The sequence below is a fragment of the Taeniopygia guttata genome, chromosome 18 (genome assembly GCF_048771995.1).
Source record: "Taeniopygia guttata chromosome 18, bTaeGut7.mat, whole genome shotgun sequence".
Lineage (NCBI taxonomy): Eukaryota > Metazoa > Chordata > Aves > Passeriformes > Estrildidae > Taeniopygia > Taeniopygia guttata.
In genome coordinates, this window is record NC_133043.1 from 6263051 (window position 1) to 6274575 (window position 11525).

At 41.0% G+C, this 11525-nt stretch overlaps 2 protein-coding genes across 4 annotated transcripts; one reads left to right on the plus strand and one right to left on the minus strand.

The window, feature by feature from the left end:
* Positions 1 to 806: 806 nt before the first annotated feature.
* On the minus strand, positions 807 to 8953 carry DHRS7C (dehydrogenase/reductase 7C). The gene is made up of 7 exons (XM_002187281.7): positions 8806 to 8953; positions 8172 to 8327; positions 5289 to 5401; positions 3098 to 3308; positions 2749 to 2841; positions 1891 to 2046; positions 807 to 1402 (listed from the first exon to the last, which is right to left on the minus strand). The coding sequence occupies exons 2-7, from the start codon at positions 8323 to 8325 to the stop codon at positions 1194 to 1196; spliced, it is 936 nt and encodes a 311-aa protein (XP_002187317.1). The 5' UTR covers positions 8326 to 8327; positions 8806 to 8953; the 3' UTR covers positions 807 to 1193.
* Positions 8954 to 10127: 1174 nt separating this feature from the next.
* Positions 10128 to 11440, plus strand: BLOC1S3 (biogenesis of lysosomal organelles complex 1 subunit 3). 3 transcript variants are annotated; one of them, XM_030287335.4, is made up of 2 exons: positions 10128 to 10244; positions 10555 to 11440. In XM_030287335.4, the coding sequence occupies exon 2, from the start codon at positions 10558 to 10560 to the stop codon at positions 11047 to 11049; it is 492 nt and encodes a 163-aa protein (XP_030143195.4). In that variant the 5' UTR covers positions 10128 to 10244; positions 10555 to 10557; the 3' UTR covers positions 11050 to 11440. The 3 variants fall into 3 exon arrangements, with proteins under 3 accessions (XP_030143195.4, XP_030143196.3, XP_030143198.3); XM_030287336.4 differs by having other exon boundaries at positions 10198 to 10281; XM_030287338.4 differs by lacking the exon at positions 10128 to 10244 and adding an exon at positions 10247 to 10268.
* Positions 11441 to 11525: the final 85 nt, after the last annotated feature.

Sequence of the window (11525 nt, forward strand, 5' to 3'; positions counted from 1 at the left end):
GGTACAGAAACAAGCAGAACTGAAATCCCAGCAAGTGCCCATTGGTTTGAAGGTGCAGAGTTCTGCTGAGGACCAAGAACATTTTGAACAAATGATTGTTTGACTTCCCAGTGAAGGCAGAGTCGCTCACACCACAATAAAACCCCAGTGCTACACCAGAAAATAGATCCAGGTGCTGCAGGAACTGACCCCTCCATCCCAGAGGTGAACACCTCCCTCAGCCAGGTTTCTTGAAGCCAGAGCAACTCAATTAAAGCTACAGCAAAAGGTTCACGTCCCTGCAAGATGACAGATGTTCCTTTGCCCCAGAACTCCTTTCATGTTTGGTGATTGTGTTATGAATGAGGTACATGTGAAAAATGCATATTATATGGCTCTACGCAGATAGTTACTATATGTTTTATGTTATAGTGATTAGTTGTGCTTTTGTAGTTAAAATTAAGATTTTAGCAGTTAAAATAAATACTATGTATGTGGGGGGAGGGGGGGAAGGTTTTTTGGTTTTTGTTTTTTTTTTTTTAGGAATGAGATACTCGCTTCGAGGAACACCTAAATCTTCCAAAGGAGAGGAATTGATGGCTTCTTATCAGAAGAAGCAAATTTCTTCAGGCTTTGCTCAGACTCAAAGATGCCAGGGGATTCAAGGCACAGTTGACATACAACAGACAGAGTTTCTTGTTTTAAATAGAATGTATGCACAACCATAAAGGATATATGAATATGCAACAAGTGTATTGCTTTAAAGGTGATTCCTTTGTTTACAAGACATGATTTTTCACGACTTAGTGTCTGAGAGCATCCAAACATCCATAATTCTTTGTTTTTTATTGTCGTGTAATTTTCCTAACTCTAAACTTTATTACTCTAATTGTATTACTATTTTTATAACCATTTTATTATTATTAAACTTTTAAGATTTTAAAAACCAAGTGATTGGCGTTTTTCACAGCATAGAAGTGAGCTGGTGCTGGAAGTTACGTGAGCAATGGGATTTGTAGCAGCAAGAGCAGTTTGGTTCCAGTGGCACACTGGATAATCCCTAAAAGCAGAAGAGTAGAAGCTTTGTAGATGATTGTGTGTGTCAATGATAGTGGTGTTATTCTACTCATAGCAAGCAGCACAAGTCACTGACATTCAAAACAGAAACCTTTTTTTTTTTTCAGGTCAAAAGCAAGGAAAATAACTGAACAAAATCAATTTTCCTCTTCTGTCTTCAGCTTTTCCCTAATCCCTGAGGCAACAATGGCAAAAAACAGCTCAGGGAAGAATGTTCTGATGTAAACTGCTGCTCTGGGGATGGGATTGGCCATAAGCACCTCCTGCTTCTTCCTGCTCACCGTGGCAAGGACCTCCTCTGCCACCTCCACGGGGTGCACACCATAGGACACCTTCCTGAAAAAGACTAAATGAGAGAGGAGTGAGAGCTACAGACAGGCAGGAAGGCAGGCAGGCAGACACAAAGGTGCACAGCTAGTGAATCAGTCACATCAGTTTAATTTCTATGCACTTTCTATCCCTTCCCCACTTCATTCTCCTCATCAGTATATGGCAAAGATCTTTTCATAATTGAGGTAAAATTCTTACAGTCCCTAAGGGAAGGAGCAACATGAGTGCAGTGGAATTGTCCCTTTGGACCTTTTGTGCTCTCCTCCCCCTCCATTCCTGATGCCCTGATATATTTATTTTCTCACATAACATTGTCTCCTTCCACATTCCTTTTCTTTTCACCTGGCTAATACTAATAATACCTCTCCAATATCTCTTTTCTTTTGCTCCTCACGCCTGTTCCTCCTTTCTGTCATTTCCATTATTTTTACTTTTTTTTTTTTTTAACCCTGGAAAAGCCTCCCTCCTGCTTTATGTGCCTCACCTTCATCCACCCAGACTTACACTTCCAAATAGATGCCTCCCAGTTGCCAGGTGCTGGCTGGCGATGGTATGAACAGATGAAGGTTGGACTCACAGTGCTGACAGAAATATCAAATTCTTCCATTTCAGCTCTAAGACAATCAAAAAAGCCTACAGCAGCATGCTTGGAAGCAGCATCTAAAAGTAAAAAGCACACATATGAATGTTTAGAAATATGATTTCATGGAAGCAGGTGTATAATAAAGCACCAGTGTTTGGGAAAATGAGTGCAGAATGATTAATCTAAATGAAAGGAATTATTTCAGCCAGTGAAATTATCATATAACATCTTTAAAACAAGCAATAAGAAATTATCTGTACAGGACAACTGTGCATGCAGTCTCTTGGACATGTCAAAGAGCACATGTGTGCATTTCCCAGTCAGAAATGGCACATCCTGGGTTAGGAAATAACAATTCTGTTATGCTGGCAGTTCAAAAATGTCTTTGGTGGTGGAATTGTCCCTGAGATGAGTCCTCACACCTGTTTCTGCAGTTTGTAACACATCCATGAAATGCAGTGGGACACATGTGCACTGCTGGAATGCAGTGCTCCTCATTCTTTGTAAACTGATTAGCACTTTGCCCTGCAGCAGCTTTCAAAGCTAAAGTGAATTTTAAAGTAACTGAATGTCAACACTTCTTTATCTGATTTTAGAGCCTTTTTATTGAGAGCAGTATGAATAAGATGATAGTGTGTGAATTGGAAAAAATTTCAGCCAAATGCAGTAGCAATGCCAAATTTGGATGCAAATTAGCACTTTTAATAACCTATGATGAGTGTCATGGTCTCCTCACAACTTTTGCAGAAGAATGAATGTTTTTGCAATGTGTGACTTACAAGCTGCACGAAATGGAACTCCTATTTTCCCTTGGATGCTGTTAATTAGAACAATTTGGCCAGTTCGCCTTGAGATCATGTTAGGAAGAATGGCTGCAAAAAGAGAAAGGCAAGAAAGAGACACATAAGTAAAAGTGTATTTAGTGAAAAGGCGCAACAGTTGAAGTGTAAATAGCACAAATTCAATAAAGGTTGTTTCAATACTGCAAGAAAAAGTATCACAAAATCCAACAGCTGGTTATTGTCCTCTAGACCTCACCTGAATTCTACATGCAGAGCTGGTTCCAGTATTAACCTATCTAATTGCCAATGTGCTTTAAGTGGTAACAGCAAAAAAGAAATAAAATACCTTTGGTTAATGTGATAGGTCCAAAATAGTTGGCATCCATGATCTTTTTATCAAGTTCCAGTGAAATGCTCTGCACTGCTCCTTTCACCTTCATGCTTGCATTGTTGATCAGTATATCCACACAGCCATAGCAGTTCAGGATTTCCTTGGCAACATCTCGAATGCAGCTTATGTCTGTGATATCCAGAAGAATCAGCTTTGGTGCATATGTCTGGTGAACAAAAGCCTCATTTCAGTCAGTCTGAATGTATATTTATTATGCACAAACTGTATTTGTATTTGTATTTGTATTTGTATTTCTATTTGTATTTGTATTTGTATTTGTATTTCTATTTCTATTTGTATTTCTATTTCTATTTCTATTTCTATTTCTATTTCTATTTCTATTTCTATTTCTATTTCTATTTCTTTCCTTGTCTTGTAAATGAATTTACCTTGATACTCGAAGTGTTTTTGTCATTCTCACATAAATTTAGGACTTTAGGATCACCTCACTGTAGAAAGAAGATAGTTCAGCAATGGGAGTGGGGATTGTTCTGCCTGAAGAAGGCTCTGGGGGATTTTAATGCTGCTTCCAGGGCCTGAAGGGGCTCCAGGAAAGCTGGAGAGGGACTTTGGATAAAGGGATGGAAGGACAGGACACAGGGAATGCCTTCCCACTGACACAGGGAATGGCTAAATTAGATATTAGGAGAAATTCCTCCTTGGGAGGGTGGGGATGCCCTGGCACAGGGTACCCAGAGAATCTGGGGCTGCTCCTGGATCCCTGGCAGTGCCCAAGGCCAGGCTGGACAGGGCTGGAAGCAGCTGGGACAGTGGAAAGTGTCCCTGCCATGGCAGGGGTGGCACTGGGTGGTGTTTGAGAATCTTCAATCCAACCCATCCTGTTCTGTGATTCTGTGATAACTGGTGTTCACAGACCCTGAACTTCAGACGAAGCAGAACACGACTGAAGGGTCAGCTGGACCAGCTCCCAGTGAGTTTTGTCTCTCTTTTAATCAATGGAAACAGAAAATTGACACAAGGGTGAATCCTACCAGTTCAAGGGTCTTCCTGGGAAGAACCCTTTGCTGACCAGAAACTGGGGTTCAGGGCTTTAATAGATGAACCACATACACATGGAGACAGATGGAAGGCAGGCCTGCTATAGGTTTACATTTGTATGATATATATGATATGATATATATTATATATATGATAAATATGATAAATATTATAAATATGATATATATGATATGGATTATATGGATTATATGGATGATATGAATGATATAGATGATATAGATGATATGTTTAATATGTATGATATGATGTAGTGGAGTTTACATTTGTATGATTTCTGCAAAAACAGATTTTATCAGCTGTGGGGCAGAGGAATGAACGTGAAGTTTTTTCCCTTTACTATATTAATTAGACAACGTAATGCAGAACTCTTAGTCATACTTAATATTTTTCCCTAGTTGAATCTGTGCAGGACAACATGAACACACTACTTTTGTGGTTATTTATGCAGATGAATGAAGCCCATTGAAGAAAAAAAAAAAAAAAACCAAAAAAAAAACTCCACAAATATTTGTAGGTCTGATGAGCTGCAAAATTTATGTGATGCCTTCAGGAACACCTGTGCCCTGGAATGAGTCAACTGAATGTTGTTCACAGAAGGGAAGCTTTGCCAGGAGCCTCAAAAACACCTGCCAGAGAGCTGGAGCAGGGACAGGCCTGCGTCTCCACTGTCAGTGGCCATGAGGAAAAAAGATAATATAATATCCTGGAGTGAAATACATGGGACTTTCCCCCAAATTATGAAGAATCTCAAAATGAATTTGATCTTTAGACTTATCTCCCACTCCTTGAGCAAACAAATGATATGCAAAACTGACAGCATTTCCTGCCATTAAAGGAAACATTTGGATCTTTTTTATCCAAATTATCAGGCAAATTCCTCTGCTGAGGATTTCTAGTTGGTGGCTTGTTCAGAACACAGGAGATCCTCACAGGATTAGAGCAGGATTTTGGCATCATGTCTCTCTGGAGTGTGCTTGCTGTTGGTACCTGGGTGACCAAAGCCATCACTGAGAGCAAATCGTGTTTCTTGGACGTTGTTTTATTGGAATTAAATTACATTGTTTTACTGGAATTAAAATTCCATTCTGTCCCTGAGCAGGGTTTATCCCAGGCTATGAATACCTACCGTGCTGGGGTCTGTCACACTAATTAAGGCATCATACAAGGCTTCCAACTTTTCCCACGTCCTGCCACACAACACAAGCCTTGCTCCTCCTGCATGAAACACACGAGAACATTCTAGGAGAGAAAGACATTAAAAAAAAAAAAATTACAATAGCGGCAAATTGATTTTGATTATTTTGCTTGAAATGGGATGCTGGTTTTGCTAAGGGTGTTGAATCCATGCTTTAAAATGCCTTAATTTTAAAAGAATCTGAGAAAAAAAGAAAGCATTGACTTGTGATAGTACATAGGTGAGAAATAAATTAAAATTAAATTTAATGCAATGGGATAATGCCTGTGTTGAATAGGCAACAGAACAACCCCAGTGCTGTGGCTTGCTGTTCTCTAGGAAATATTTCCTCCAGATTTCAGCACCCACAGGAAATCCAGTTATGCTAATCTACCCATTTTAGATTTCTTAAATGACCATGTTAGACTCTTAATATCTGTAGGGAAGTATTTATGGATCCACCCTTCTAGTTTTGCAAACCTGTGCAGCTGTAAGTTTTTATTTAAGCAATCTTTTTCATTATTTACAACAGTAATTTTATGAACGCTTTCCATTTTCTTTCTTTTTTTTTCCTAGCATAGAAGGATTTTTAATTTAATGCCCAAAAGAGTATTTGCCAGAACAATTATAGCAACATTTTCCCTATAAACAATAGTTGAGACAATCTGGTGAAAAAAATTAGAAAAAAACTTCTATGTGAACAGCAATAAAGGTGAAAAGGGAAAGCAATTATGTTCTTCTCTAGAACTTCCCTGAACTTTTTTGAGTTCCAGCACTCAGAAGAAACAGGAACTAAGTTTCAATAACAATCACAAACCACTGAAAACATCTTCAATCATCATAGATTTGTTTCTCTTTTTTAACTTTGATGAGTGTCCCCTTTAGCCCGGAAATTCTGGCACGTAGGAAAAGAATTTGGCTGTTTCCTTAGAGCCCACGCCCACAGCAGCTGGCCACACAGCTGGTATCTTACAGCTTGCAATGGATGGCCAGCACATATGCCAGAGTGGAAAGTTAATTTTGCATTATTTGGACTCATTCAAGCCTGCAAATAACATCTTGGTTTCAACCTACAGGATACTGGTCATAGGTATATTTATATATAATAATATAATGTAATGCAATGTAATATTATAATATTATATTGTATATATAATGTAATGTAATGTAATATATATAATATAATATTATATATGTAATGTAATGTAATATTATCATATTATCATATTATATATACAATGTAATGTAATGTAATGCAATGCAATGTATATAATATATTATATCTATAATGTAATGTAATATTATATAATATTCTATATAATGTAATGTAATGTAATATATATCATATTATATTATATGTATAATGTAATGTAATGTAATATTATATAATATTCTATATAATGTAATGTAATGAAATGTAATATATATAATATAATATTATATATATAATGTAATATAATGTTATATTTTATTATATTATATTATATTAATTATATTATATTATATTACATTACATTATATCATATCATATCATATTCTATTAGTAATGTAATATAATATAATATAATAAATGTAGTATAATGTAATATACAATATAATATAATGTAATGTAATATATAATATAATATAAATATAATTATATATTATATAATATATAATATATATCATATATTATATATTATATAGAATTATATATTATAGTATATATTATATAGAATGATATATATTATTTATTTTTATATATAAATATATTATTTTTTAATATATATAAAATAATAAAATATGTGGATCTCTTGAGGCCTTCTAATAAGTCCCTGCTTTACTCTCTAGGCTCACCCTTCCTTGCCCCCTGAAGTGTCCCTGCCAGAGCCAGGCAGCCCAGCTGAAAGCACTGCCGGGAATTCGGGTGATGGAGGGGAAGAGATGCACACAGGGCCGGGGTGAGCATGGCTGCTCACAGGAACTGCTGAGGTCTCTAAGGGCTGAAAAGGAACATGTAAAAAGTAATGTGACACCTGTTTGTGCAGCCACCCTGCACTGACAGCCTGTGAAATGAGATCTTACAGTAGCAACATGCTAAAAATAGCACTCTGTGTTCTTCCAAACCCTCTCCTTCCATTCAATTAAACAAATACAAAGCTCTGCAGCTCCTACTCGTTTACCAACACTCCCCATGACTGAGGCTAAAAATATACACTTCAAAACCATAGGATTTGTTTATAAATATAATTTTTAACTCCTGCTTCATCCAGCCAGTTCTGAATGCGTGCAAGGCAATGTGTGCATGTTTATCACCCAGAGGGTCGCTCTCTGGCTAATATTCACCTCTTGGAGCCAGTCTCATAAGCTCCCAGAAATAAGCATTATTTCTGAGAGCTTATGTGATGATCTTATTTATAAGCATTATTATTATTACCCTTGATAGCTCAGCCCTCAGATGGCATAAAAGTAGCAGGATGGCTCCTGTGACAGGGTTGTAAACAGAAAAGTTTTAATAAAAGGCAAAATAAAAAAACTCTTTACAGAGAAAAACCGAACAAGGGCAAGAGGTTTTTGCTCCTGCTAAAAAAGTCACAAAAGCGATTTAATTATTTTGTTCTCTTCTTTTTCCAGTGAATTGCTTAGGTGGAACCTTTTGGCTTCTGTCCAATTGGCTATCCTTAAGTTTGAGGTGAAGTCCCCAAGGTCCTATGAGGTGTCTTTTAACCAAATTGAAGATAGAAACTTCTTGGTTTTTTTTCTTTTTTAAGGAGACAAAAAGTAACTTGTTTACTCCATCAACAGGGAGAACATTCCTACATCTGGCTGCTTCTGAGAAGAAAGGAGACAACTCACCCTTGCCCAGTCCAGAGATGGCATCTGTGATCACCACCACCTTGTTCTGCACCGCTGACTTGGACAGCAGCCACCTGACTGACTGGTAAATATAAATAATTCCACTGATCCCCAAGAGAAGCAATGGCAGAGCAAGTACAGAAAACACACCCATGGCTGTGGGAAACAAAAGACCACATGAGAGTACAGTAATCACAGTACACATTCATTATTTTTCAGTTATTCCCACCTAAAAAAACCTATAGAAAATCTACTGATCAGCGTGCCAAAGCAGCAACCTGAAACAGTAGGAAGGTAATTTTCCAATAAATGGTGCAATATTGTTTTTTAATCAACAGGGTAATGTTGTTTCTTTGTCTGTTTTCCTAATCTTTCTATGGGCTAGGCAAACCTGGGTTCCTTTTATGCAAAATTACTGTATGTAGGCAAGACAATAATAAAAAATACATGTATATATGTATAAATATGTGTATATTCTATTATGCCTTGAGGCAAAACATGAAATAAACACTGAACTTTTAATTACACTGCTATTATTAGAAAAGAGAGAAAAAGTTTTTAATCCAAATTTGAGATGAAACTCACAACAGAAGTCTTTTCTGTTCTAAAAGACAGAGAGAATACAATCACTTACCATGGCTATGAAGTCCCCAGATACAGACAGACCATTCTATTGTATTTTTGCAATTCCAGGTTTAATTAAGATCCGTCAGCACTTTCCCAGAGCACTGATTTGTTGAGGCTGCTTGCCATGAATGAGAGTGGCTATGTATGGCCCGGTGGCAGGGTAAATATAGCCTGGCAGTGTGATCTGCGTGCCTGACCTACCCACCAACAGCCTGGGCAGTCACAGAAGAGCTCCTAGAACAGAACCAATCCACCTGTACCACCTCTCCTTCTGTCGATTTTTAACTTCTTTTTCACAGAAAAGCTCTTAGAACAGTATTAATTGACTTGTACAAAGAACCACCTCTTTTTCTGTCGATTTTTAACTTCTTTTCTGCCTCTGCCAAGGTCGGGGTTGAAGCGCTCAGGATGGTATTTGGTGTTCAGACTCAGATGTTTATTATTTCTTATCTATTATTATATTATTTCTTATCTGTAAGACTATCTACAGTCTTACAAGTCCCGATTTCTACAGCATTCTACTGCCAAGCCAAAAAATGGCTAACCATCTTTCTTTACAAGGTCTTTTAAGGCTAAAATACCCAATTAAGAAATGACACCTAAGTAATTTTTACTTTTAACCCAATAACCAACCACCTGTCCCCCGCAATTTGGATTTTTCTGTCCAAGTACAAAATACCACAAAGCACACACTAGAGATAGAGGATTTATTTGGGTTCCAAGTGATTTGTTTCCAAATGAACCAGAATAAAGGTATAAGAAATGTAAGAAATACTAGGAAAAACTCAATTGAAAGAACTAGATAGCCCACAGTGTGTAAGACTGTAAAGATAAAATGCTATCATGTCCATTAATATAATGAAAAATTGTAAAGAAAAACTGACAGAGTTATCTGTTAAAATGCAGATTTACATTGAGTGCATTACCCAAAACACCCAAATCTTCAGAATCACAGAAATCTGAGTCAGAAATACCAGAGAAATGCACTGTGAAAATACCAGAAACAGCAGAGTTATGCACTGCCACCTTCAGAGCACTGCTGGGAACACCAGAGGAACAAGGACATTTAAAAATTGTTTTAGAGGGTGATGCCTTGTTCAGGCTGGCCTAGAGCAGAGGCTGGACAGAGCTAAAGAATAAAGCAGAGATTTATTCAAAGGATCTCCTCATGGATCCACCTTGGGCAGCACAAGAACCCAGCCAGGGCTGCACCCAAAATGAAACTTTGATAAGTTCTGCTCCATTAGCATATTGGAGTTAATTGTGCAATTGCAGCTTTAAGTTATGAAGCCCCATGGTGTGACATTAAGCATTTATATGATATATTAAATCTGGTTTTCTCTCTTTATTCCGCCTTGTTCGCGCGCCTGGGCCTGCTGCAGCCGCCACTTCCGGGTGCGTCACGTGGGCCGCGCGTCATGTGACCTGCGGCGCTGCGGGCCGGAGGTGGGAGAGACCCGGGGGGACCCGGTGGGGATTTGGGGTTGTTGAGGGGATTTGGGGTTACTGAGGGGATGTGGGGTCACTGAGGGGGTGTGGGATCATTGAGGAGATTTGGGGTCACTGCGGGGATGTGGGGTCACTGCGGGGCTGTGGGATCATTGAGGGGGATGTGGGGTCACTGCGGGGCTCTGGAGTGCCCGGGATCGCTTCGAGGGTCAGAGCGCAGGGGGCTGGGCAGCGGCTCCGCAGGGACGAGGCCGGGTCCCGCCGGGTCCCCCCGGTGCCGCCCCTGATGCCGCCCGTGCCCCCCCAGGCCATGGCCGCCCCCCGCCCTCCCCGGGTGGTGCCGGGCGAAGCCTCCGAGAGCGACTCGGAGCCGGAGCTGCTGGTGGAGACGGGCGGGGAGGCCCCCGCAGCCGGGCTGAAGGTGCCGGGCGAAGCCTCCGAGACGGAAGAGGAGGAGGAGGAGGAGGAGGAGGAGGAGGAGCAGCAGAGGCCGAAGACGCCGCCGGTGCTGGCGGAGGAGCCGGCGGCCGTGTGGGCGGGCGGCCCCTCGCTGCTGCAGCAGCGGCTGCGGGAGGGCTCGGGCCGGCTGCGGGCCGCGGTGGGCAGCGCCCTCCGGCACAGCTACGGCAGCGCCGCCCGCAGCCTGGGCGGGCTGGAGGCAGCGCTGGGCCGGGCGCAGGTGACCGCGGCCGCGGCCGCGCACTGCCTGCGCCTGGCCCGCCGTGACCTGCAGGCTGTGGCTGACACCATCGACATCGTCACGGCGTGTCACCTCCTGCCCGACATCCGCGGGCAGCTCTGACCGGCACCGCCAGTGGCACCGCGTTGGGATCCCCGCTGCGGATGGCACCAGCACTGCTGTCCTCGGCATCGCCACTGTTGTCATGGCAGGGTCGTCAGTGCAGCATCCTGCTTAGGGTTGAGTTGTGGTGACATCGAGTTATGTTTGCAGCACCCCGCACTGACCCTGAAGACCTCCTCACCACGGTGGCATCATCACCAGTGTAGCCACAGTGACACCAAACAGTGGCCTCGGCACAGAGACCGCCAGCCTGGTGCCCCAGGACCTGCGTGCTCCCCTGGCCAGCTGCCACCATCCCTGAACTGCAGCCTGGTGCTGGCTCATCACCATTGTCCCCAGATGCCACTGTTTTATGTGAGATGGAACTGAATAAAGCTGTGGTGGTGTCAGAGCCATAGTGGGGAGCTTGGCCAGCACTGTGAGGACAGAAGTGTTACAGGAGCTGGGACAGAGTAGGGTGACATGCGTGCTGCTGT